Source organism: Pseudorca crassidens, chromosome 17, assembly GCF_039906515.1.
Source record: "Pseudorca crassidens isolate mPseCra1 chromosome 17, mPseCra1.hap1, whole genome shotgun sequence".
NCBI classification, from domain to species: domain Eukaryota; kingdom Metazoa; phylum Chordata; class Mammalia; order Artiodactyla; family Delphinidae; genus Pseudorca; species Pseudorca crassidens.
The window spans coordinates 1233357-1258716 of NC_090312.1; the positions used below are offsets into that span (position 1 = coordinate 1233357).

Consider the following 25360-nt stretch of genomic DNA (forward strand, 5'->3'; position numbering starts at 1 on the left):
GGCCCTGGCTACCCACCCTTCGGACCCCGCGCGCCTGCTCACCTCAGGGCCACTTCAAACTTGAACGACTCCCAGATGACCCTGATGTGGCGCAGGAGGCTGGCACCATAGGTGTTCTGGCTCGTGGCGCCCGCCAGGCGGCTCCAGGCCCGGACTGCGCTGCACAGAGACCACCGACCAACAGGCCATCAGCCCCGCCTCCGCCCCTCCTGCTGTGCGCACGCGCGGGGTAGGGTGGGGGTGGGCACCTCTTGGCCATGAGGAAGTAGCGGTCCACTGGGGCGCCCAGGGTGGTGTTGATGGCGCGCACGGTGTTGAGGTTGCGCAGCACGAGCAGCATGGACCGCGGCAGGGCCTTGAGCACGGCCATGACCTCCTCGAAGTGCTCCCGCGCCATGTCCTGCATGTAGGCCGCCTCCTCACGGCTCAGCAGGTGTGAGCGCCACAGCTGCCCCAGGCGCACAGGCCGCTGCATGAGCACCTCGGAGAACAGGAAGTAGTCTGGGGGGGCCTGAGCCAGGGCTGTGCCCCCTTCCCCGCCTCACACCCACCCCGGCCTCACCTTGCACCCCGAGCTCAGCCGCGTGCGCCTTCATGGCAGCCTCGTCCCTCAGAATGACGGCCCGCCACAGCTGGCACAGGGCTGACCGATCCCTGGGGGGGCCCAGCAATGAGCGGCGGGGGGGGGGGGGGGGGGGAGGCCAGCCTGCAGGGCGGGGTGTGGCCACCCAGCCCCCGCACCCCCAGCTTACTTCTCATCCAGGAACTGGTACAGCCCGTGGTCCAGCAGCACCAGCTGTCCCTTCCCATCGGGGCCTTTCCGCACCAGGACTAGGAACAGGGCGCGCCGTCTCACACCGGCGCACCCTGACCCCAGACCCGACTCCCACCCCCTGCGGCCTTTGCCTACCATTGCCAGGGTGGGGGTCGGAGTGGACGAAGCCTGTGTAAAATATCTGCTCGGCAAAGGTCTGGATCAGTTTCTCCGCGACCTGGGGACAGGCCAGGCCACAGGCCATCGTTCTGGGCCCACGGCACACGCACCCTCCCCCGCCCCGGCCCGCAGCACTCACGTCCCGCACTGCCAGCCCCATGGTCTTGATGGCCTCCACGTCGTTGACCTTGCAGCCCTCACAGAACTCCGCCGTCAGCACGCGCTGGGAGAGGACAGGTGCCTCAGCTCGGCAGGCCTGCACACCCCCGCCCAGGAGGGGACCCAGCCCACCTTGCCGGACACGTCCCAGTGCACGCGTGGCACCACGACATAGCGGAAGTGCTGCAGCTCCCGTGCACAGCGCTCGGCATTGCGGCCCTCGTTCTCAAAGTCCAGCTCCTGGGCCAGGGTCCCCTTCAGGTCCTGGGGGCCACATGGGCAGCTGGAGGTCCAGGTCAGGAGGCGGCCCACCCCCGGCCCCCTCGGGCCCCCACGGTTACCTGGAGGACCCAGCTGAAGCCGAAGCTGGGGTGCATGAGCTCAACGAGCCGCAGCAGGAGCTCCAGGGTGTGGATGTCGCCGTCGAAGCGGTCCCGCAGGTCGATGTACTGCACCTGCACGGGAGGCTGCAGGGAGGACTGGCCACCGGCGCCCGGATGCCCCCCGCGGCGCCCCGCGGGGGCCCCGCGTACCTTCACGGCCACCACGGTGCCGTCGTGCAGCCTGGCGCGGTGCACCTGGGCCAGGCTCGCTGCTGCGATGGGCTGGTAGTCAAACTCCTGGAAGAGCTCGTGGGGCGGGGCCCGGAAGTCTTCGAGGAACAGCTCATCCACCTGGCAGGACAGCGGGGTGGGGTGGGGGGCATGGCTCGGAGCAGTCTGCGGCCGCTTCCTGCCTCCACGCTCCCGCGAGAAGGGCTCACCTCCCGGAAGCCCCGCGTGAGAGCCCTGTCCTCCAGCACCCGCAGTGTCTTGATGTACTCGGGGGGCAGCAGGTGGTTGAAGGAGCACAGCCCCTGGCCCAGCTTCACGTAGAGGCCCCCGTTGCTGATGGCCCCAGCCACCAGGGCGTCAGCCGCCCGCTGGTGACATGCAGACATCACCTCCAAGTACCCCGGGCTGTTCTGACCACAGGTATAGAGGGAAGGGATGGGGGCGGGCGGGCACCTCCACCTGGGCACCCCCATCCCCGCAGGCCGCAGGCCAGGACCAGCCAGGCCAGGACGCAGGAACAAACCTCCTCCACCCCTCGCAGGACGACATTTGTGCACCACCAGTAGTCCAGGGAGATCTGCAGGCCGACCCTCAAAGACCTGTGGGCACAGGCTGCCCTCAGCCCCAGCGGGCACTCGCCTCAGATCCCCGCCAGCACCCCGGACCGCTGTGAGCACCTGGCGGGGCTGCTGGGCTCTCGGGACTGCGTGGCCAGCAGGTCAGTCTCAGCCGCTGGGCTGTGGACTGGGCATCCTGCATCCACACCACCCCTCAGCCCCTGAACGTGCACCCAGGGGCGCCTGGGATGGGAACGGAGGCCTCGGGCCCTAACAAGCGGGCGTGCTCTTTTCATCCTTTGATAACACTTGTTACACAAGAAAATCCATCCACGAGCCAGCACAGCTGCAATGGCTGCTCCGTCTGTGGACATGCCCTCGCTCAGGCCCCCCTGCACCACTGGTCCTGTCTCCTCTGCACTCCGACTGGAGTGGACAGGAGCCCCTGGGGCTCAAACCCCAGAGCTGGGGCCTGCTCTCCCGGCTGAGGGCACAGCCCTGGGAAGTCCCGCAGGCCCAGGCCTTCTGGTGTGGGCAGGGGTCCTCGCTCACTCCCACGCCCCAGGCTACGGACAAGGCGGCCCTGGGTCTGGAGAAGGGAGGATCCAGGACCAGAACCCAGGCCTCCAGTGCCGCAGACCCCAGCCCCTCAAACCGTCACGAGCAGGGTGTGGGGCTCCTGCTTCTCGGGGCCCCGGTGCAGGCCAAGCCTCCGCCCGCCCCAGCATATCCTGTTCCAGCCCCTCCGCCGCGAGGGGCCAGGATGAAAAGGTGGGAAGGAAGAGGCTGCCGGATCCTGCACAGGCTTCCTGCCCTCCCAGCAGCTGTAGGGACCGGTGTCTTAGAGCAATGAGGTCAGCCCAGACTGAGTGCCACGAACCGGGTCTGTCCCACCCACCCCAGCCTGACACAGGAAGCAAACAGGGCTGTCTGTGTGAGGCAGGGTGAGCAAGGAGACAGGATTTCTCTGAGCACCCTGAGACCCAAAGAGGAGCTGCCCTCCTTCCTGAATAATTCGTCCAAAAGCTAATGCAAGGTCTGCACAGGAGTGAGGGTAGGGGTGCAGGTGAGGGCAGTGGGGTGATGGCTATACTCGGGGTGGCCTAGCTAACAGGTCAGTAAATTAGGGACAAGGGGAGCCGGGCTTCTCCCAGTTGGAGAAGGAGTTACAGACACAGAAAGGGAGAAAACCAGAATGACCCGTGTGGGAAATGGAAGAGCGGGTTTGCCGTCGATGGCTGCCCACAGAAGCAAACATATGGCCCTGGGCGTGTGTGCTCACAGCCACACACGCACGCACACCCGCAGCCCCTGTCCATGGAGGAGCCTGGGGCAGACAGCCCAGAGTGGCGAGCACACCGGCATCCTCACCGTGGCCCCCGAGCCCCTGCTCCATCCCGAAGAACCATCGGGAGACTGGCTGCTTCCAAGGCTGAGCCTGGAGTGACTGTGCTGCCAGCTGGAGTAAAATGCTCAAAGGACGGAGGGCATTGGAAGGGTTCCGAGATGCTATTGATAAAAGCCAGACTCACCAGCTCTGCTGTATGTCTGAAACAATTTACAGTCAGATGCTGGAGATTAAAAGAGAAGGGTCAGGGGCTTCCCTGGTGGCTCAGCGGTTAAGAATCCGCGGGCCAATGCAGGGGACACAGGTTTGAGCCCTGGTCTGGGAAGATCCCACATGCTGCAGAGCGACTAAGCCCGTGCGCCACAACTACTGAGCCTGCGCTCTAGAGCCCGTGAGCCACAACTACTGAGCCCGCGTGCTGCAACTACTGAACCCACGTGCCTAGAGCCCATGCTCCACAACAAGAGAAGCCACCGCAATGAGAAGCCCGCACAGCGCAACGAAGAGTAGCCCCTGCTTGCCGCAACTATAGAAAAGCCCGCGCACAGCAACGAAGACCCAACACAGCCAAAAATAAATAAATAAATAAATAAATTTTTTTAAAGAGAGAAGGGTGAGGGGGACTTTCCTGGTGCTGCAGCGGTTAAGACTCCATGCTCCCAATGCGGGGGGCCCGGGTTCCATCCCTGGTCAGGGAACTAGATCCTGCATGCATGCCACAGCTAAGAGTCTGCGTGCCGCAACTAAAGATCCTGTGTGCTGCAACTAAGACCCGGTGCAGCCTAAATAAATATTTAAAAAAAAAGAAAGTGAGAGAAGGGTCCTAAAAGCCAGGTGGAGGGGCTCCTCCTATGAGCCAAACCCAGTCTCAGCAACTACACAGCACTGATGCTGAGTGAGAGCAGCCCTCGGAGTAAAATGTCCCCGTCCAGACTGACGCAAGCAAGAGGAAGGAACACGTGGGAGGACAGAGTTTTCCCTTATGGTGGAACACAAGCCCTCAGGGTGGATGGGACGGCTGAGAGGTAGCAATGAGCTCACCCGAGAAGTACTGGGGACGTTAAACTAGCGACGGAGGGGCAAGGGGCACAGGCACCCACATCAAAGGACAAGGGAAGCAAAGAGCGAAACAATGGGACAAACTGGGAGTAAACATCAGACAAACCCACATCAGGGCTCGGCAAAATTTTTCTTGAAAACGTTAGACAATAAATACTTTGGGTCCTAGGGGCAGCCTCAGGAGGGTGAGGGGGGCGTGGCTGCCGCTCCAAGGAGCTCTATTTATAGAACAGGCAGCACCTCTGACCCTTGTATTTGGCACAGGGCCAGAGTCTGCTGACCCCTGTTGTACAATATTATGGCCTATCTGCCCACAAACATGTCAAGGTCATCATGTGACGAAGAATTAACGTTACCCAGCTCCTGGGAGGTGCCTCTAAACCCATGAGATTTCCTGAGTGACGGCAGCATCGGAGCCGCATAACAGCCTTGACGGTTCACACCAGGGAGGGGCTCTGCCAGCCAGAAAGGACAACCACGGGATTAGAGTTCAGGGTCTTCAATCAATCAGGGCTATGAGATGAAACTCTGGACACCAAAGCTTGGGGGTGACCCACGTGTACTGTCAGAGGGGGATGAGAGGCGGGGGATGTGTCAGAGGACATGAAGTTCTGAGGCTAGGACCCTCCCAGACCTCACCTCACCCTGGGCATCTCTTCCTTTTGCTGATTCCAACTTTATCTTTCTGCTAAGATAACACCATAATCATTAAGTACAGTATCTCCTGAGTTGTCCTAGGGAACTATCAAAACTGAGGGAGTCTGTGGGGACCCCCCCAATTTGTAGCCAGTGGTTTGAGGTGAGGGAACCCATGGGGACGCTGGAACCTGCAGCTGGTGTCAGACGCCCTGGGCAAGTGGGGGTCTGGGGGGCCATGCCCTGACCTCGAGTTTAGCCATGAGAGCTGAGGAGACAATTAGGACTCTTCCAGACTGGAGACTGACATGGGCCCAGGTGGGGTCCTGGGGCTGAAAAGGTTGTTACTGGGGCACCTGGTAACACAGGGTCTGAGGGTTAGAGGGTCACAATGTGTCAGCTTCCCGATTGTGGCTGTGGAGGAGAATGTCCTTGTTTAGGAAATAACTCAAGGTTTCAGGGGTAATGGCGCATGTTGACAACTTATTTGTCAATGTTTCAAAAAGAAAAAAGTTCTTTTATGTTATCAGTCCAACTTCTTTGGACATTTGAAATTGTGTCAAAAAAAAGCCCACAGGATTTTTAAAAGTTAAAATTAAGTAAGGGGTGGGGGCAGAAATGGACCCCGATGCCACCCTCCACCACCCCAGCCCCTGTGAGTGAGCCTGGGCGTGTGTGGTACATTCTGGTCTCCCCTCCCACAACAGGATAAGCCCCGCTGCCCTTGGGCGAGCTGGTCCTGAATTACTCACCACCCACGCTCCTTCCTTGGGCTCCTGCACGTACGTTGCCCTGTTACCCAGGACGCGCTGTGGGCCCCGAGGTCTCCAGAGGCCCCGTGGTCACCCTGCGCCCAGCCAGGGGTGCTCCATCAGGCCTGCCTGTCCTGGCAACTGTTAGGGCTGAGAGCTGACGAGACCGCACAGATTGTTGGGAAAATAGCTCTAGCTCAGCCTCTGAAAGCAAGCTGTAAAAATACCCTTTTCAGGAGGGAAGTGGAGAAGGCAGGGGTATACCGAGTCTGCCATGGGGTATCTAATGCTGGGAAACAGCAGTGCATACGCAGCAGCAGAAGGTGAGATGGCCCAGACCTGCTCAGTGTGATCTTCAGAACCAGGCTGCTTGGGGACAGTCCCCACCGGTCCTGTGCGGTCCCTCATAGTGGAAAGCCACAGGAGAGCCAACCCCAGGCTCTGCCCTCATCAATCTCTAGGCTGTGGAGACTGGGAAACCCTGCAGGACACAGAGGCCACTGCCTAGAACCTGCCCAGGAGGGCCACTGGGAGCTCCAGGCAAACCCATCAAACAACCACCCTGGAAGACGGCGTGGGTGCAGCCGCTGCCAGCGAGCTGAGGACAGAAGGCCTTGTTTCATCCCGAAGATGGAATGAGGTAAAGCGTTTGGCCATCTGCCCACCTATGGCTGCCACTGGGGTAAATTTCAGCAAAGCTCCGGCCAAGTGCCCCAAGTCCTTGGCATCCTGAGCCTGCCCTGGGAAACCGACCCAGGCTCCCAAAGGGCAGCAGGAGCTCAGAGCCGGCAGAGCAGGACACTTGCAGCGGCCTCCTCGACCAAGGTCTCATGTGAGCCCCCTCCCCAGGCAATCGTGCACCCCCAGTCCAACCATGGGTTTGGGTAAGCTGAAGTTTCACTCAATGCCAAGAACTAGCTCTCAAGACCCTGTGGCTGTAGGAATTCCTGGATCTGACTGGAGCAGGAATGCCTGCCCAAGCTGCTCCAATGGGAAGACCGCCCCGCACCCCCAGAATCCTGCCCCGGGAGACACAGGAGTATGAGAAACCCTTCTGCTTAAGGCGCCCTGGACGCCAATGACCAACAAGGCCCGTCACTAGTCCAGGACACCGGGAGTGGAGGCGAGAGGCAGTCCTCCCCTGTGAGCCCCCGCTGTGAGCCCCAAACTCTCCGTCTGGATATGCCAACTCTCCTTGGGAGTGGTGGGCAGCCCGAAGGGAGATGAGGCTGCGGAGGCCGTGCCCAGCGTGGATAGTGTGGGCCCCGCAGCGCTCGGCTGCCCCACCGGGCAGCACAAGAGATCCCTGGAAGGCAGCTTCAGAGTTCCCAGCAAAACCCTGCTGCCCCTCCCAACCCCCGCACAAGGCCCCGCACGCCTGTGGACGGGACGCAGTGGGGAGAAGCCGCCACCTTGCTGGCCCCCTACCTGCTGAAGCGCCCAATGCCGTCCACCATGAGCCGCATCCGCCTCCTCTCCTGTGGCTCAGCCATGAGGTACCTCGCCCCGAGGAGCAGGGGCACCCCCAGCACCGTGGCGGAGAGTGCCTTCTTCCACAGGGGCTGCGGTCTCGAGGGCCTGGAAGACGACAGGCGCACGGCCTGGGTTACTTCCCGTCTGCCCCGGCCCCTCCGGCCTTGGCTCTCCGGGCCCAGCCCACAGCCGCTGCAGCCTCACCAGGACCTCGGCAGGCAGCACCGACTCCGGACGCCTGTGTGGTCACCGCAGTGCTCTCTGACCTCCGGGTCCGAGTCACCTCGCCTGAGCCCCACAGCCCCCCAGACCCCAGGGCTCCAAGCGGGCTCCATCCTGCCCGCTGCCCACTCGGCCCTCCAACCCCTCGCTTCCGCTCTCGCTCTGGCCCGCCCTCCCCCACTCTCTGAGCCCACAGCTCTGGCTGAGGCCCAGGCCAGGACCCTGGCGGTGGGGCGGCCAGCGCACCGCACGTGGGAGCAGGTGCGTCCCGTCTTGCGGGTGGCGTAGAGAAGGCACGGCCCCCCAACGGAGGTCGCCCCTCCTGATGAGGGGCACAGGCCCTGGAGGGTGCCCGTGGCCAACTCACCACCTTGCAGGCGGTGCCCCGAGGTTTCTCCTGAAGAAGGCAGTGGGGGATGGCCAGGGCTTCAGCCTGCCCTGCAGCAGGGCCGAGTGGAAGTGGCAGAGCTGGGACTGCGAAGTGAGCAGAGGGCACAGGGTTGGCGGCGGGAACATGCCCCCCCGGCCTTACACAGGCAGGGACCAACCCCCCCGCCCCCCGCCCCAGACACGTCACTGAAGAGCACTGGTGCTTCCTGGGCCCTCGCGTGTCTGGCGCGGGGAGGCAGAGGCTCCGCCGGGTTAAGGGCAAGGCTCTCAGGGAAGGGAAGGCTACGTGCATCTGCGCATGGGGCGTCCTCCTCGGAAGCCCCTCCACAGGCCACTGGAAACGCCCCTCGGTCCCTGCCCCTAACACTCTGCTGGGCTCCGAGAGCCCTCGTTTCCTATTTCCCGCTGCGGAGACCAGCGGCCTCCCAAGGAAGGGTCGAGAATGCTTCACCACACGATCAGAAAGGAGGCAGAGGGCCTCGGGGTGGCGCCTGCTCCGAAAGCCAACGAGGGCACAAGGAACCTGTGCTTGCTGAGCCCCCAGCGGCCAGACCCGGAAAGCTTCTGCCCGGAGGAGGGAGGGACAGGTAGAGAAGCCAAGTGCCAGGGAGACAGGCCAACATGCTGCGCTGTCTCAGGGGCCACGGAAGAAACATCACGGCTCCTCGACCCTCACTGGCAGCCTTGGTCTCCCAATCCTATTTGAATAAGACCTTAAAGAGTTCCTCAACCACAGACTCCCCAACTCTAAATTCTCAGTTTTTAGGGAAAAAAAAGATTGTGCAAAGTAAGTCATAGCCCACAACACAGACGTTAACACTATTATCATGAACATTAGTATTATTATTATGGGCCAAATAGGGAACTGACTTTCCAATCACTTTCTGGCCAAAGCACACAGCCCTGAAGGCGATTTCGAGGATGCAGAACAACACAAAAGTCAAAGGAAAAGGTCCATGACCTGCCGTCCCAAGAGGAGACAGGACAGGAAGTTCCACCCCATAAGGCCACACAGCAAGGGCAGATCCTCAAGGAAAGCCCCGCAAAGGCAAGAGAGGCAGTGGCGAGTGGACTCGGGCATGCAGAGCCCCAGGCCTTCCGTGCCAGAGGGCGGCCCAGCCTGCCGTCCACCCCGCTGCCCCCCTACCTGGCCCACACGACCTGACCTGGCCTGGGGCATGGCACACACAGCGGCTGCAGGCTGGGACCCCAGTCACCTCCCACCCCACAGATGACAAGGGTTTGTGGCACCAGCAGGCGTGGGGGGCGCTCCACACCGGGCCTCCCCCTCAGGCAGCCCTGCCTGGCTGCCCGGCGCTGCCTGCTCTCTGCGAGGTGTCCAGACCCCTCCCTGTACCCCACACACCCACCAAACACACCCTGCCCGTGAGGGGCCACGTGCAGGCAGAACGCTCCTGCCCGCATCCCTGCTGCCCTCCTCTGGCTCTGGCCCCGTCTCCGGCAGGCCCGCCTTCCCCCACTCTCTGAGCCCACAGCCCTGGCTGTGTCCCAGGCCAGACCCTAGCGGTGGGGCCCACGCGCCGCACGCAGGGGCAGCACCAGGCGAGGGGGCGTCAGGGACCCTGTGGCCTGGCAGCAAGTGGGTCTTCCACCCGGACACTGGGGGGCGTTGCTGGGGAGGAGACAGGCCCGTGCGGCTGGTGACTGGAGAACATGTGTGGTCAGAGGTGGGGAGGGGCGCCCAGACAGAAAAGGGTGGGCAGTAAAGTGAGCTGTAGCGGGGGCCGGGGGGTGGGGGCAGGGGTGTCCCAGGGTTTTCATGCAGGGAGGGGGCGTACGCTGGAGTGGTCAGCCTGGGAGAGGGCTGGAGCCCGAGGCGGAGCTGTGGCCTGGGGGCGGGGGTGCAGGGTGGGGTAGGTTCAGGGCCAGCGTGAGGAACCAGGCAAGACGGCCGAGGCCGGGACGCCCCGCACACCAGCTGCCTGCTCCTCTGGCCAGCGAGCGTTCTGCTGCGATTCTGGTCTTCTCAGCGAGGTCACAAGCCCACGGAATCAGAAATGACAACAGCCAGCAGCTGCCAGCCCTGGGGCTCCTCGTCCTTATCAGTGACCCCGAGAATTCCCGAGCCTGGGGTGTCTCTAAACAGCAGCCCGGCCTCACCAGAAAGCCATTAGCATCCACACATTGAGAACCACTGGTGCCCGGCACCCGCATTTATCAGTTTCTCTACTTCTGTAAATATCTGCAATTTTTCCTTACAAGTTAAAAAAAAAAGTCACGAGAAAAAACGTGGGATGACTTTGCACCAAGTGCAAAGCATGAACCCTGACTAAACCTCAGTCTTAAAGAAAGCACCTATGAAACATTTGAGGGACCCCAGACACCAGGGAGCACAAAAATTACGATGTTTAGGCATGACGGTTACTGCGGCTACATAATACCCTTGCTTAGGGGATGCACACTGAAGTGTTTAGAGATTATGTGTCAAAATGTCTGTGACTTACTTTCAAATGATCCAACAACAACAAAATATATACTTTCATATAGAAATAGGCCCACTAGGGCAAGATGTTAATAACGGGTAGATCTAGGTGGTGGCATCTGGATAATTAACTCTCTGGGACCACGCTGTCAGCTTGTCCCTATGTGTAAATGTTTTCATGATCAAAGGTGCAATGCATCTGCTATACTCTCAGAGTCCTATCAGGAAGGCGGCATGTGGAAGGCGAGGTAGCTGGTACAGGACAGGCAGACCTGGCACTGTCTGGAGACACTCCTAGTTGTCACAACTTGGGGGAGGGGTGCTCCTGGCATGTAGGGGGTAGAGGCCAGGGACACCACTCAACACCAGACACTGGAAGGCCCCATCCCAGAGACTCAAGTAGAACCTGGAGCCAGACTTCTGGGGCTGGAGCTGGAATCTGGGCTCCAGCACTTACCAGTCATGCAGCGTGGGTAAGTGCCTTCCCTCTGTGCCTCAGTTTCCCTGTCTGTAAGGTGGGGACTGCTGTACTGCTGAAGTGAGGGTGAGTGAGCTGACATCTGCAAAGCCCTCGAGCAATGTCCAGCCCAGCGTGCAGGGCAGGCGGAGGCACACGCTGAAGCTACCTGCCGCTAGGCCCTCCTCACTGCACTAAGCTGCCCGCTGGTCCCCAATGCCCTAACCCTCCTCCCAACAACCCTGCCCCCCTTGCTCTGCAGACCACCCCACCTAACAAGAAGGACGTATTTGCTGGGTTGAACTAAACTATTTATATTGTATTTATTTATTTGGTTGCACCAGGTCTTAGTTGCGGAAGGTCGGTTCCTTAGTTGCAGCTCCAGGGCTCCTTAGTTGTGGCATGCATATGGGATCTAGTCCCCTGACCAGGGATCGAACCCAGGCCCCCTGCATTCGGAGCGCGGAGTTTTATTCACTGCGCCACCAGGGAAGTCCAACTATTTATATTGAAAGATCGTCAGCTGCCCCCTGCTTTTTCAGAAGGAAAAAAGGGTTTGTTTAGCCCAGAAGAGAGACTACAGATCCTCCTCGACTTACGATGGGGTTAGGGTTAGGGTCAGACCCACTGTAAGCTGCGAACATCGTAAGTCGAAAATGCATTTAATACACGGAACCTAACGAACGTCAGAGCTGAGACTGGCCTTCCTGAAACGTGCTCACAACACTCACGTTAGCCTACAAGTGGGCGAAACCATCTAGCACAAAGCCTGTTTTATACTAAAATGTGGACTATCTCATGTAATTGATTGCAAGTGAATATAGAACGGCTGTCAGGGCACCGCTGTGCACCCTCGTGACCTCGGGGCTGCTGGGGAGCTGCGGCTGCCACTGCCCAGCATCAGGAGAGAGTATCCACCCTGCATCGCTGGCCCAGGAAAAGATCAAAATTCAAAATTCGAAGCATGGTTTCTACTGAATGTGTATGACTTTCGCAGCATCATAAAGTTGAAAAATCGTAAGTCAAACCATCATGAGTCAGGGACCAACTTAGGAAAAGCCTGGAGTAGATTATATACAGATGTGAGGAAATGCTCAGCTACTGGAGTGGACGGGCAGCAGAGTGGGCCTCGCTGCAAAGCCCCATGGGGACTGCACGCTGAGACAGAGAAGGAAAATGGCCGAAGCTGATTGATAATGATTACGTTCAGAAGGAAAGAAAGGACAGGTCGACGAGTTATTCTAGCCAACGTGCCAACCACCTGGAGGGGCAGAGTCAAGAGGCTGCGGGCGCCAACGCTGAGGTGAGGGCTGGCAGGGGCTGTCACTCCCAGAGCCCGGGCACAGCTGCTCCAAGACCACGGCTGGACCCAGCATCACACCTCCTCCCCCAGAGGCCCCGCACACGTGCTCTGCGTATGTCTGACTTAGAAGCAGCGGAAGACTGCGCGCGAGGAGGGCGCCCCTGAGAGAGGGCTCACCCTCCAAGCCCTGCCACCTGGGGAAAGACCAGAGTCCATCAGGGAGACCCTGAGGGGCACACGGTGAGGACACCCCAGAGGAGAAGTGTGTGCAGCCCCAGCCGGTTTTCTGGTGACCCCAGTGGAAAGGCACAGAACTCAGCACCCTCGTGCTGACGGGGTGCCGTGGAGTCGGGCAGAGCCCACGAGGGCCGAGCGCTGCGCTGCAGCAACACAGGCCCAGCCCGCAAGCCTCTGTGCCTTTACCCTCTGCCTGGGGGCGACTCCCCGCTGACACCTTGCCAGGCTGGGAAGGTGAAACATGGTAGAAATAAAGTACCTCGCTCCGGGTCTGACACCTAACAGGTGTTCAACAAAAGGTGGGCATTTCTGACGGTGGGACTTTCACACATATTTCCTCACGTGGTCCACAGCTGAAGTGCCTGGTGAATCTGGGGGTGGAGCCCAAGTCAAACCGCTGCCCCAGTCGTCACCCTTTCCTTCCCCAGGTGGCAGGTCCTGACAGCCACAGGGCGGAGCACACTGTCCCCCTGAGCCATTAGTAGGAAGGGTCTGGTGAGGAAAAGTCAAGTCACCTAACTGACAAATAAGTTGACACATCACGACCATGTTAAAACTTACAGTTCTTTTACAGGCGGATGCTGAACCTGAATCATCTAAGGCACGAGGCCCCCGCTGCGCCCGCAGCCTCCTAACCACTATCCTCCACCAGCAGGGCTCTGGTAGCGAAGCTGAGGACCAGAGTCCACAGCCTCCGAACACACGGCCGACGCAGAGGGGGCACGGCCAGAAAAGTAACCGCCCCTGACCACAGTCCCCGTAACAGTTTTCTGTTGTCTTCTGAGAAGCCACCACTGCAGCAGGAGCTCTGGCTGCAGCTCATCACTCCCAGCACTGACTCCTCACTCACTCTCCCGGGATAAACATCCCTCTGGCAGACCTTGGAGAGCCGCGCAGAGCCTGGCCAGGCCTGCTCCCCAGGCTGCCCTTCTGCCTAGAAGGCCCTTCCCCCACCCTGATTCACCACGGTTACCATCCCCCCCCATCCCTCTCCCACTGTCCTTATCACACAGGACTGTGCCTGGTAGTTCGCGGTCTTTCTCCCCACCAGCCTGAGGAGGGCCCACCAGTCAATCATCTCTGTACTTCGACTAGCCCTGTGCTTTCTAAGATAAAGCAGGAACTCCACGAATGCTCGCCGAACTAAGATAAACGGTGAATGAGCCAGAACCCCACATGGCCCAAGCGAGGATGTCACTGAGCAACAGGGCGAAGGCCACGGTCAGGCGAGAGACAGCCCCAGCCCCGACCGCAGCCTGGCCCTGGGCCGGCCTCCAAGGATGAGGCCTCCTGCTGACGACGCCAGAGTGCCCACAGGGCCCCCAGTGTGCCCGGCTCATTCCAGCCGGGGTGCCCAGCGACTCCCCAAATGTCCCCATCACAGGGGAGACATCCCTGGAGCCCAACGAGGTCACGTAGCTATAAATGTGGGGCAGAGCCCGCAGCCAGACCTTCCAAGAACCAGTCCGGCACAGTTTCCACCACATCACATGTAACCCAACCATACCCAGAGCTCAGGCACCAGAGCGTGGCAGGAAACATGTATAGAGAGGGCTGTGCGTCCCCAGGCACACCCCGCACACCGTGCCTTCTCACCAGGGTGACCACGCACGCGGCTATCCTGGGGCGGTCCTGGCTTATAGGGGTTGTCCCAGCACCCCTCTCACTCCAAAAGCCTCCCAGCTGGGACAAGATGAGATGGGCCTCCTCTACCCCAGCCTCTAGCGCTTTCAAGAGTGCCTGAACAGTCGGTCAGCAGAAACGGAGTGCCCATCTGGAACTCAGCTAACCATCTACAAAGTAGCAGAAAGAGCTTGAGTGGTAACACGGACAGCTACTACAACCCTCACAAACCCTGTGTGTACTTTAACACAGCACTCGTGTTTTAGGCACAAGCTGAGCTGTCTGCTTTTCTAACACACCATTGATTAGACACAGCAGATTAGAAGGAAGACGAAAGGTCACTGCAGGATAAACCAGCCCCCAGCGGTAAGAAGCAGCTGCTGAGTCTCATGAGGCCTGAAACAGAGAAACTACAAAGAGGTGACAAGAACCTGGGCAGTTTAATGGTGAGGTCAACAGCCCTGCGCCCACACCAGCAGAGGAAGCCAAAGCGCAGAAACGTTCTCATGGTTAGGAAGAGAGACTGGAATCTGGGCCCAGAAGAGGTGTGGAGATGACCATGAATGCCCTGTCCTTTCCTTTTCCAAGGGTCTGTGACCTTCTCAACACCAGTCAGGACTCAGAAGGCTACTGGGCCCCGCTCCACTTACTGGTCATGGGCATCTCCTCATCAGGGGCTAAAGCCGCCTGGAGGACTGAGTGAACTGTGTGAAGCAGCCTTATAAACTATAAAAAGATAAATAAACTATAAAAGACCAACTCAGTGTTTCTCTGCCTGACTCTCAGACTTACTCTCAGACTGCTTCACCATCTCAGCCCATAAAACACCCTTATGTAACGGAGCTGTTCACTGCAAGCCACAAGAGGTAATGGGCGTTTATTTGTATTAATACCTAAACCCACAAGGCTAGGCTTATTAGAAAAAGACAAGGTCTACAGAAAATTCCAATTTGAAACGCTGATGGGCCCCCCTCAGTCTCTTCAGCTCTAAACCAACCACAGGAAAAAAGGGCTAGACTCCTGGGGAGGGAGTGGCTAAGATCTGGGTCAATGACTATGACACCCGGTTTGAAAGGTGCTAATCCAAACTGCAGAAACGCGATAAAACGGGGAGGCCCGACCAGGAACAAAACTGGAAAGTCAGCTGCCACGTTCAGGATCAAAAGAAGCTTGAGCTAGGAGGGCAGCCCAGGGCCAGGCAGAAGCCTAGGAAGGCCTGAGAGGGGCTTTCGGAGACAGCGTGGGAGGAGGGGTGGCTCTGCGCCCCTCCCAGCCCCCAAAGTCCTCTGTCTCCCCAGAAGCAGGGGGGCAGCTGTCAGCCCAGGATGACCCAGGGCGTGGGGGTTGGTGACCAGGCGAAAAGGGTGCCCAAGGGAGCAGGCAGAAAGACAGACGGGGCATCCGGTCTGGGATTCTGGCAGAGTCTGCAGCAGCGACGGGTCCAAGGGAGACACGGGGCGGGAGGAGGGGTCAGGCGCTGGGCAGTGTCTCCCTAGGGAGGGGAGCCCGTGAGGGGACTAGAGGGTCATCCCTCGCGCGGTTGGAGAGGCCGCCTCTGAGACAAGGCTCCACCAGGGAGAACGTGCTTCTGAGAAGGGGGGCTGTGGGGTGCGTCGGGAAGGCAGCCTCTCCAGTGGGCCCCTAAGTGGCTCCCGGCATCTCCCCACAGGGCCTGGGGGCTGAAGCGGGGGCCCGAAGGACAGGACTTCTGAGGGCTGTGACGGGCTCCTCCTAGAGCCCTGAGGGTCCCTGTCGGGCGAGAGGACCTCTGGGGGCAGGGTCTCGGGGCCCTGCGGGTCCCGGCCGGGCCGCGGGAGGGGCGCGGGCGCGCGGGGGGCTCACAGGTCTCCACATCTTCGGGGCCGCAGCTCCGCTCCCGCCGGCCGCACGCTCGCGTCGCCGGCCCAGCAGTCCCTGCGGGCGGGGCGCAGTGCGCACGCGCGCACCGCCCCAGTGGGCGGGAACTGGAGGCCATGCCCCGAGCGGGCCCGCGGCCGCGGCCGAGCAGCACCCCCTGGCGGCCCCCGGCGACCTAGCTTTAGGGCAAGGACCGGCCCTCGTGAAGGCTGAGGACCGCGGCGAGTCCCTCCGGCCGGCACGCCATCGGTTCCTGCCGCTGGTGTCTTTTCCCACCCCCGATAGAAGTGAGGCTCGGGGAGGTCAGCTCACCTGTTGCCCAGGAGCTCACAGAACGGGCGGAAGCTGAGAGAGAGAAGGGACCCCACTAGGAGGTCAGCGCCGAGGGCTGGAGCTGGACCTGGGGAGGGGGAGGGGCGGCCAGTCCGGCCCAGCACTTCCGTGCCACGGATTAGGGTGAATCTCTCTAACTGCTCAAGCCTCATTTTCCTCGCTGCAAAATGAGGTCATAAGTCACAAGCTAATAGAGCTCCCTATCCATGCAATGCCTGCTGTTCACCTGGATCTACGCCACTGATGCGAGCACCTGCTGTGTGCGGGTGGGCGACCGGGGAGGTGGACACTCAGTAACCACGCCGTGAACAGTGCGCACAGGGGAGGCAAGGCCCGCGGAGAAAGCTTCTGCCTCCGTCACTGGCCTGCCAGCCTCCCCCGCCCCTCCTCTCCTGCTGCCCTCTGGGAGGGCAGGGCCCGTCCTCTCTGCTCAATGGCCCTCCCAGCTGATGCCAAACCTTCTCTCCCCTCCCCTCGCCTGCTTCCCTGTCACCCTGACAGGTAGCACCCACTCCCTCAGGTTCTCTCCTCTGGCCGTCGCGGCCCCCTTTCCGAGGTTCCACCAGCCCCTGGTCCCACTCCGCATAACTTCTTCAAGGGCAGATCCACCAGCCAGCCATGTGCTAACCTCTGCGAAGCTCACGCCCTCAGGGTCGGGGACAGGGGTTTGTCCCGAGTGCTCCTGTGGCCTGGCCATTCTGCAGTGGATGCCCTGGGCCTCGTGTCCCCTACCCCACACGTACTAGGACCCCACCTTCACACTGATGCCTCAGGAAGCTTTCTCCTTGAAGTCTGGTCCCATCTGGCAGTTCTCCTGTCAGTCCCTTCTCCTCCCACGTGGCCCCTCCCTCTCCCACGTGGCCCCTCCCCTCCCACATGACCCCTCCCCCCTCACATGGCCCCTCCTCCCAATGGTGCCTGCTCGTTTGGGTATCCCTGGGCCCAGGCAGGCCTGTGCCTCCTTCCTTCCCTTCTGCTGCGATGCACCTCAATGTCCTGAATCACCTCGTTCCCATTGTCCCCAGTGTAACAAATGCTGGGCTCCCTACCCTGGCTGAGTACAGATGGCTGTATTCAGGCACTGATTTTTTGCCTGCCTTGCCAGGAGGACAAGAATGTGGCCTCTCATCTCCACTGCTGTGTCCTAGTGTCCAGGCCAGGGCCTGACAGAGTGGATCTGGAGCCCCTCCCAGGGCCAGGCTTTCCGGAAAGTTTCCAGTTGTACACATTGGACCTCCCCACCTAACCCCATAACATTTAATGAACCAGTTCCAGGAGATAGGGTAGGTGTAGCTGACACAGGAATGCCACCATTGAGAAGGGACAAAAGCAAGGTGCAAGGTAGCAGGATGAGCTGACCGGGTACTCAGGTACAGATGGCACTGGAAGCCTGGGCCATCAACTGCCCTGGGCTGGGAATGGGGGTGGGAGGAGGGTTTATAGCTGTTTCCCAGACCCCAGATGAACAAAGGAATGAACTCTGACCTATTTCCACATCAGAGGACCCTGGTACTAGCTTGGGCTCCCACCAGGGCTGAGGGCTGCAGGTCCTCCCTCTGCATGGCAGGACACAAGCCCCTGGACTGAATCAGGGGTACCCCACCCCTGGCGGTGCTGTATGGGGTCAGTTCCCTCAGACTGGGACTGCTGGGCCCCAGGGGCACCAAGGCAACCTTCCCGCAGTGACCACCACTCCCGTTCCACTCACACCCCAGACACAGTCTCCTCCAGTGGATCCCCCACCCCCAAGCATATCTGCACAATCTCCCAGCACCCTGTGTTTCCAGGGCCTTGAATCTTCAAGCTGCCCTTAAAGAAAAAGAGTGCAGGTGTATATTCAGAAGCATGACACACAGACATGATGGGAACAACGTTCCCCCAAAAGGTTTGTCCAAGTTCTAACCTCTGGAATCTGTGATGTGACTTTCTTTGGAAATAGGGTTGTTACAGATGTAATTAAGTTAAGGCTCCCTAGTTGAGATCATCCTGAATGAGGATGGGCTCTAAATCCAATGACTGGTGTACTTACATGAGAAGGGAGAAGGAGATCTGAGACACAGAGGAAAAGTCCATGTGAAGACAGAGGCAAAGATTGTGGATGTGGCCACAAGCCAAGGGACACCGAGGATGGCTGGCACCACCAGAAGCTGGACGGGAGCCTGGAACAGATCCTCCCGACAGCCCTCAGAAGGAACCAACCCTGCCAACATCTTGATTCCAGACTTCTGACTTCCAGCACTGTGATAGAACAAATTTCTGTTGTTTTAAGATACCAGATTTGTGGTAATTTGTTCCAACAGTCCTAGAAAACTAGTACAGTGTGTCAAAGGTTTACTTAACTCATTAACTAATGCGAGAACCAGGGGTTACAAATTCAAAAAAAGAGGTTCGAAAACCACAAATTTATATGGAGTAAAGGAATGCTAAAATAAACTTTAAAATAGATGGAGATCGGCTTTTTTCACAGGAAAAATACAAGTGAACCTCTACTGGACCAAATGTATTTGCATGTCTATAAAAAGGAAGTATTTTCATTGCTCTTGGTCACGGGTAATTTATAGAGCTATAAAATAGCTCACAGACAATGAACGGCAGGGACCCGACGAAGTCAGAATTGGACAACCCGGAAGGGCACGCGCTAAACAACACTGGAGATACCAGCATGATACTTTTTTTTTTTAAGTAAGACATTTCTGTATTGCTTGTTTTTGTTTTTTTAAATATATTTTATTTATTTAATTTTGGCTGCGTTGGGTCTTTGTTGCTGCACGCAGGATTTCTCTAGCTGCGGCAAGCGGGGGCTACTCTTCGTTGAGGTGCGCGGGCCTCTCATTGCAGTGGCCTCTCCTGTTGCGGAGCACGAGCTCGAGGCGCACGGGCTTCAGTAGTTGTGGCACGCAGGCTCTGTAGTTGTGGCGCATTGGCTTAGTTGCTCCGCGGCACGTGGGATCTTCCCTGACCAGGGCTTGAACCCGTGTCCCCTGCACTGGCAGGCGGATTCTTAACCACTGCGCCACCAGGGAAGCCCGCAGGTGTCATTTTAAAAGGCTGCGTTTCAGTTTACAAAAAGAGTCTACTAGGGCTTCCCTGGTGGCGCAGTGGGTGAGAGTCCGCCTGCCAATGCAGGGGACACGGGTTCGTGCCCCGGTCCGGGAAGATCCCACATGCCGCGGAGCGGCTGGGCCTGTGAGCCATGGCCGCTGAGCCTGCGCGTCCGGAGCCTGTGCTCCGCAACGGGAGAGGCCACAGCGGTGAGAGGCCCGCATACCGCAAAAACAAAAACAAAAAGAGTCTACTAAATGACTATGGGTTACAGATAGCTTGAGGAGAGAGAAAGGGCTTCTCTACGTACCGTACCCAGTGTTAAAAAGAAAGCCACAGCCCCCAAAGGGAATCACTTATGCTCGGCCAGGCCACTAAACCAGGGCTTAACACCAACGCTCACTGACGCTTCAACCTCCCCCAGAAATGCAGTCTTAACTGGTCAGTCGGGAATTCTCTGGTCGGCACCAATGAGGTTACCTGCCACATGGGCCCTCTCCACCCACAGAGGAAGAGGAAGTCATCCGCCACAATGACCCCTTCCATCCCCCATAAGTAGGTGACCTAAGCCTGACATCGTCTTTTTCGTTTATGAGTTTTTTGTCTTGCTTTTAAAAACCTTCCCCTTTCTGGAGCCCTTTGGAACTCCCCTATACTTGCTGGATGGCATGCTGCCCAATTCATTAATTGGTCAGTAACACCAATTAGACCTTCAGATTTCAGTTGGTTGAATTTTTGTTTTTTAATACCAGGAAACAGAGCATTGAAACAACATCAGTGGCGTTCAGGCAAATGACCACGGAAGCATTTCCCTCACCTGCTCACGCTGTCCTGTTATCAGTTTCTGGTTAGCTGGGTTTGGGGTGAGCAGTCCAAAGCACAGGCTTCTTCTCCATGAGAGGCTGGAAATGGGGAATCCGCCTCGAGGTGTCCAAAGGTCATCCGAATGTCCATCCTCGGATAGGTCAATAGTTTGAAGGACATGGTCCCAACTTTTTCTCAGGGACTCTGGGGCTATCCTCCATTGAAGGCTCAGTCTCTCTCCTGTGGCTGATGGCAGAGCCTCAGGTGAAACAAAAGGTGAGAGACTCAGTGGGTGTGGCTAATTTACTACCTAACATTTTCAAATGGAAGAGGTCTGACGAGGGTCAAAATAAGAACGATGCAACTGACAAAAAAATTTGGTTGTTTCTGTGACATGCAAAGATAGTAAAACAAATTAAAAAATTTTTTTGGCCGCGTGGCACATGCGATCTTAGTTCCCTGACCAGGGATCGAACCCGCACCCCCTGCATCGGAAGCACGGAGTCTTAACCACTGGACTGCCAGGGAAGTCCCCAGTAAAACCAATTTTTAAAAAACTTAGACAAAGAGTTCATGCAGGCGCCAAGCAAAGAGTCCAGGCGGCTAGTGCTTAAAGGGCCCAACCCCCCCGAAGGCTTTCAGGGAAAGGTTTTTAAAAACAGGGTGAGGGGCTTCCCTGGTGGCGCAGTGGTTGAGAGTCCGCCTGCCGATGCAGGGGACGCGGGTTCGTGCCCCGGTCCGGGCAGATCCCACGTGCTGCGGAGCGGCTGGGCCCGTGAGCCATGGCCGCTGAGCCTGCACGTCCGGAGCCTGTGCTCCACAACGGGAGAGGCCACAGCAGTGAGAGGCCCGCGTACCGCAAAAAATAAAAATAAGATAAATAAATAAATATATAAAAAAACAAAAAAAAACAGGGTGAGGGACAGGGTTGTGCGGTGAGTGGTCATCTTGTGGACATTCTCCTGATTGGCTGGTAGTGAGGTAACCGGGAGTCAACATCATCAACTTTCTGGTTCCAACTGGTCTGAGGTCCATGGGCTTGTGGGCAGCAGACAGTTAACTTCTTCCAGCTGGTGTGGGTTTCAGCATCTGCAGATCAGCTCAAGGACATGGCTCAGAATAGTCTCTATGGTCCTTGAGGAGGAACTAAAGGTCCCTGGCTTTAATGGCTAAACTATTATTATTTTGTTTTGACTTTGCTTGACTGTTTTCCTTTCTTTCTGCAGTTTATCACTTCTTTGATTAAATTTACTCTTTAGAACTCAGGGAAGGATTAGGAGGCTGAAGTTTTTCTACAGACAAGAGGCAGGCAGAGGACATGTGTGTGTGTGGCGGGGGTCTGCTCCAAGAAGGTCCCGTAGGTCCTGCTCGGTTACGGAATGTCTACTCAATATTTTGCCCATTTTTAATTGCGTTACTTGTCATTTTACTGTAAAGCTGTGAGAGTGCTTTATATATTCTGGATACAAGTCCCTTATCAGATAGATGATTTGCAAACATTTCCCCCCATTCCATGGATTGTCCTTTCAGTTTACTGATAATGTCCTTTGAAGCACAGAAGTCTTTAACTTTGATGCAGTCCAGTTTATCTAATTTTCCTTTTGTTGCTTATGCTTTTAGATTGTTAAGATTTAATCCTACGTTTTCTTCCAAGAATTTCATAGTTTTAACTCTTAAATTTGTCTACGATCCACTTTTGAGTTAATTTTTGTATATGGTATGATGTAGGGGTCAAACATCGTTCTTTTGCATGTGGATATTCAGTTGTATAAAAGATTATTCTTTCAACATTGAATTGTCTTGGCACCTTGCCAAAAATCCATTAATCATAAACGTAAGAGTTTCATCCTGAACCTGTGATTCTGTTCCATCGATGCATGTGTCTTGAATATCCAGCACCACCTTGCCTCAATTAGCGTAGCTTTGTAATAAGCTTTGTAACTGGGAACTGTGAGAGATTCCTCCAACATTATTCTTTTTCTTTCTTTTAGTGCGTTTAATATTTTATTGCATCCCTCTATATTATATATGACCACATTTTTATATTATCATACATACATATATGCTTTGAAAGCAAATGCTCTTCTTTTTTTCTTCCAGTTTTATTGAGATGTAATTGATGTTTGCACTGGATAAGTGTGAGGTGTGCAGCATAATGATTAGACTCCCACACATCATGAAATGATGACCTCAGTACGTTTACTGGACATCCATCATCTCATATAGATACAAAATAAAAGAAAAAGGAAAAAACGTTTTTCTCCTCGTACTGAGAACTCTTAGGATTTCCTCTTAACAACTTCCGTATGTAACATTCAGCAGTTGAATATACTAATCATGTTGTACATTACATCCCTAGCACTTATAACTGGAAGTTTGTACCTTTTGACCAGCTTCATCCAATTCCCCCTCCCCCCACCCCTTGCCTCTGGTGACCACAAATCGGATCTCTTTTTCTGAGTTTGCTTTCGATGTATAATTGACCTACAACACTAGGTTAGTTCCAGGTGAACAACAGAGTGATTCAATATTTCTACACATTACAGAATGATGCCCAGGATAAGTCTAGTTACCAGCGGCCACTGTAACCAAAAGTGGGGTCCAGCTGCTCCCTGCTCAAAAGCCAATAAAGAGGCAACGTGGTGGAGAGGAAAGTTTCTTCATTTTGGATGCCAGCAACTGGTGTGGGGGGCGCACCTGTCCAAAGGCCGACTCCCCCCACCACCCGCAACCGGGGGCAAGAGCTTTTATAGACAGACGGAGGGGCTACGTGTAGAAACAGCACAGTCTCTGACAGTCATCTTGAAATTAGTCTTTGGTGGTCTGACCGGCATCATCTTGATTGTTTTAAGCACGGTTAATCTTCAGTTCCAGGGTCTGTTTGTTCCCTTTCCTTTGAGGCCAGTTCTTGGAATTGTGGCAGCTTATGTCATGGCTACAGCCTGGTCATCATGTAGTTAACTTCTTCCACCTGGCGGGGGTTTCAGTATCTATAAGACAGCTCACAGGATACGGCTCAGAACATGATCTATAGCCCTGGAGAAGGAACTAAAGGAATCTGACTCTGCTTAATGACTAAACTATTATTATTTGGTCTCCTTTGACTGTTTCCTTTTTTTCTGCATTTTCTCACTTCTCTCTGATTAAACTTATTCTTTGGCTAAAGTTTTTCCACAGACAAAAGGCAGGCTGAGGACATGGTGGGCAAGGACCATAGGGTCCTGCTTCGTTTCATCACCACACAAAGTTATTACAATAGTATTATTGTTATTATCATTATTATTATTTTTGCAGTACGCGGGCCTCTCACTGTTGTGGCCTCTCCCGTTGCGGAGCACAGGCTCCGGATGCGCAGGCTCAGCGGCCACGGCTCACGGGCCCAGCCGCTCCGCGGCATGTGGGATCCTCCCAGACCGAGGCACGAACCCGTGTCCCCTGCATCGGCAGGCGGACTCTCAACCACCGCGCCACCAGGGAAGCCCCAACAATATTATTTACTATATTCCCAACACTGTATGTTTCATACCTGTGACTCATTTATTTTGTAACTGGACGTTTGTACCTCTTAATCTCCCTCACCTATTTCACTCATCCCCCACCCCTCTCCTCTCTGGCAACCACCAGTTTGTTCTCTGCATCTATGAGTCTGTTTCTGCTTTGATATGTTTGTTCGTTTGTTTTGCTTTTTATTCCACATATAAGTGAAATCGCACAGTATTTGTCTTTCACTGTCTGACTTATTCCACTCAGCACAATAACCTCTAAGTCCATCCATGTTGGGACTTCCCTGGTGGTCCAGTGGTAAGGAATCCGCCTTGCAATGCAGGGGACGCGGGTTCGACCGCTGGTCAGGGAACTAAGATCCCACATGCCGCGGGGCAACTAAGCCCGCGTGCCACAATTACTGAGCTTGCCCGCCTCAACTAGAGAGCCCATGCGCCCTGGACCCCATGTGCCGCAACCAGAGAGAGAAAACCCGCACGCCACAACTAGAGAGAAGACTGCACGCCACAACAAAAGATCCCACATGCCTCAACGAAGATCCCGCGTGCCGCAATTAAGATCCAACACAGCCAAAATAATAAAATCTAAAAACAAACAAAAAAGAGTTGGAACTTCCCTGGTGGCACGGTGGTTAAGAATCCACCTGCCAGTGCAGGGGACACGGGTTCGAGCCGCGGTCCAGGAAAATCCCACATGCCGCGGAGCAACTAAGCCCATGAGCCACAACTGTTGAGCCTCGTTCTAGAGGCCACGAGCCACAACTACTGAGCCCATGCGCCACAACTACTGAAGCCCGCGCACCCTAGAGCCCGCACCCCGTAACTACTGAGCCCATGTGCCACAACCACTGAATCCCGTGCCCTCCAGGGCCCATGTGCCGCAACTACTGAGTCCGCGTGCTGCAACTACTGAAGCCCATATGCCTAGAGTCCGTGCCCCACAACAAGAGGAGCCACCACAATAAGCCCATGCACTGCAACGAAGAGTAGCCCCCACTCGCCGCAACTAGAGAAAGCCCGCACGCAGCAACGAAGACCCAACGCAGCCAAAAAAAAAAAAAAAAAAAAAAAAAAAAATTCATCCATGTTATCACAAACGGCAAGATTTCATACTTTTCTATGGCTGAGTAATACTCCATTGTATATATGTAGCACATCTTCTTTATCCACTCATCTGCCGATAGGTTGTTTCCATATCTTGGCTATTGTAAATAATGCTGCAATAAACATAGGGGTGCATATATCTTTTCTATTTAGTGTTGTTTTCTTCAGACAAATACTCAGAAGTGAAATTGCTGGATCATATGGTGGCTCTGTTTTAATTTTTTGAGGAACCTCCACACTGTTTCCCATAGTGGCTGCACCAATCGACACTCCCAGCAACAGTGCACGAGGATTTGCTTTTCTCCACATCCTCGCCAACACTTGTTATTTGTTGCTTTTTGATGATGGCCATTCTGACAGGTGTGAGGTGATACCTCATTGTGGTTTTGATTTGCATTTCTCTTATAATTAATGATGTTGAGCATCTTTTCATGCGCCTGCTGGCTGAATGTATGTCTTCTTTAGAAAAATGTCTATTTAGGTCTTCTACCCACTTTTTTAACTGGGTTGTTTGTTTTCCTGAGGTTGCATCATGAGTTCTCTGAATATTTTGGATATTAATCCCTTGTT

General features: G+C 56.3%; 1 protein-coding gene across 11 annotated transcripts in view; it reads right to left on the minus strand.

Annotated features, from left to right (window-relative positions):
• Positions 1 to 25360, minus strand: part of ADCK5 (aarF domain containing kinase 5) — a 33923-nt gene that overhangs the window by 308 nt on the left and 8255 nt on the right. For 5 of the 11 annotated variants that reach the window (XM_067712545.1, XM_067712546.1, XM_067712549.1 and 2 more), the window contains exons 5-16: positions 8062 to 8168; positions 7428 to 7577; positions 2171 to 2246; positions 1857 to 2057; positions 1435 to 1767; positions 1226 to 1357; positions 1074 to 1157; positions 911 to 992; positions 753 to 831; positions 563 to 654; positions 249 to 501; positions 43 to 159 (exon numbers count right to left, since the gene is read on the minus strand). In XM_067712545.1, coding sequence (XP_067568646.1) covers positions 43 to 159; positions 249 to 501; positions 563 to 654; positions 753 to 831; positions 911 to 992; positions 1074 to 1157; positions 1226 to 1357; positions 1435 to 1767; positions 1857 to 2057; positions 2171 to 2246; positions 7428 to 7577; positions 8062 to 8168 — 1706 coding nt within the window. Of the gene's footprint in view, positions 1 to 42; positions 160 to 248; positions 512 to 562; positions 655 to 752; positions 832 to 910; positions 993 to 1073; positions 1158 to 1225; positions 1358 to 1434; positions 1768 to 1856; positions 2058 to 2170; positions 2247 to 7427; positions 7578 to 8061; positions 8169 to 15989; positions 16063 to 25360 lie in introns of those variants that run through there. The other 6 variants (XM_067712556.1, XM_067712550.1, XM_067712553.1 and 3 more) reach the window with 6 other exon arrangements.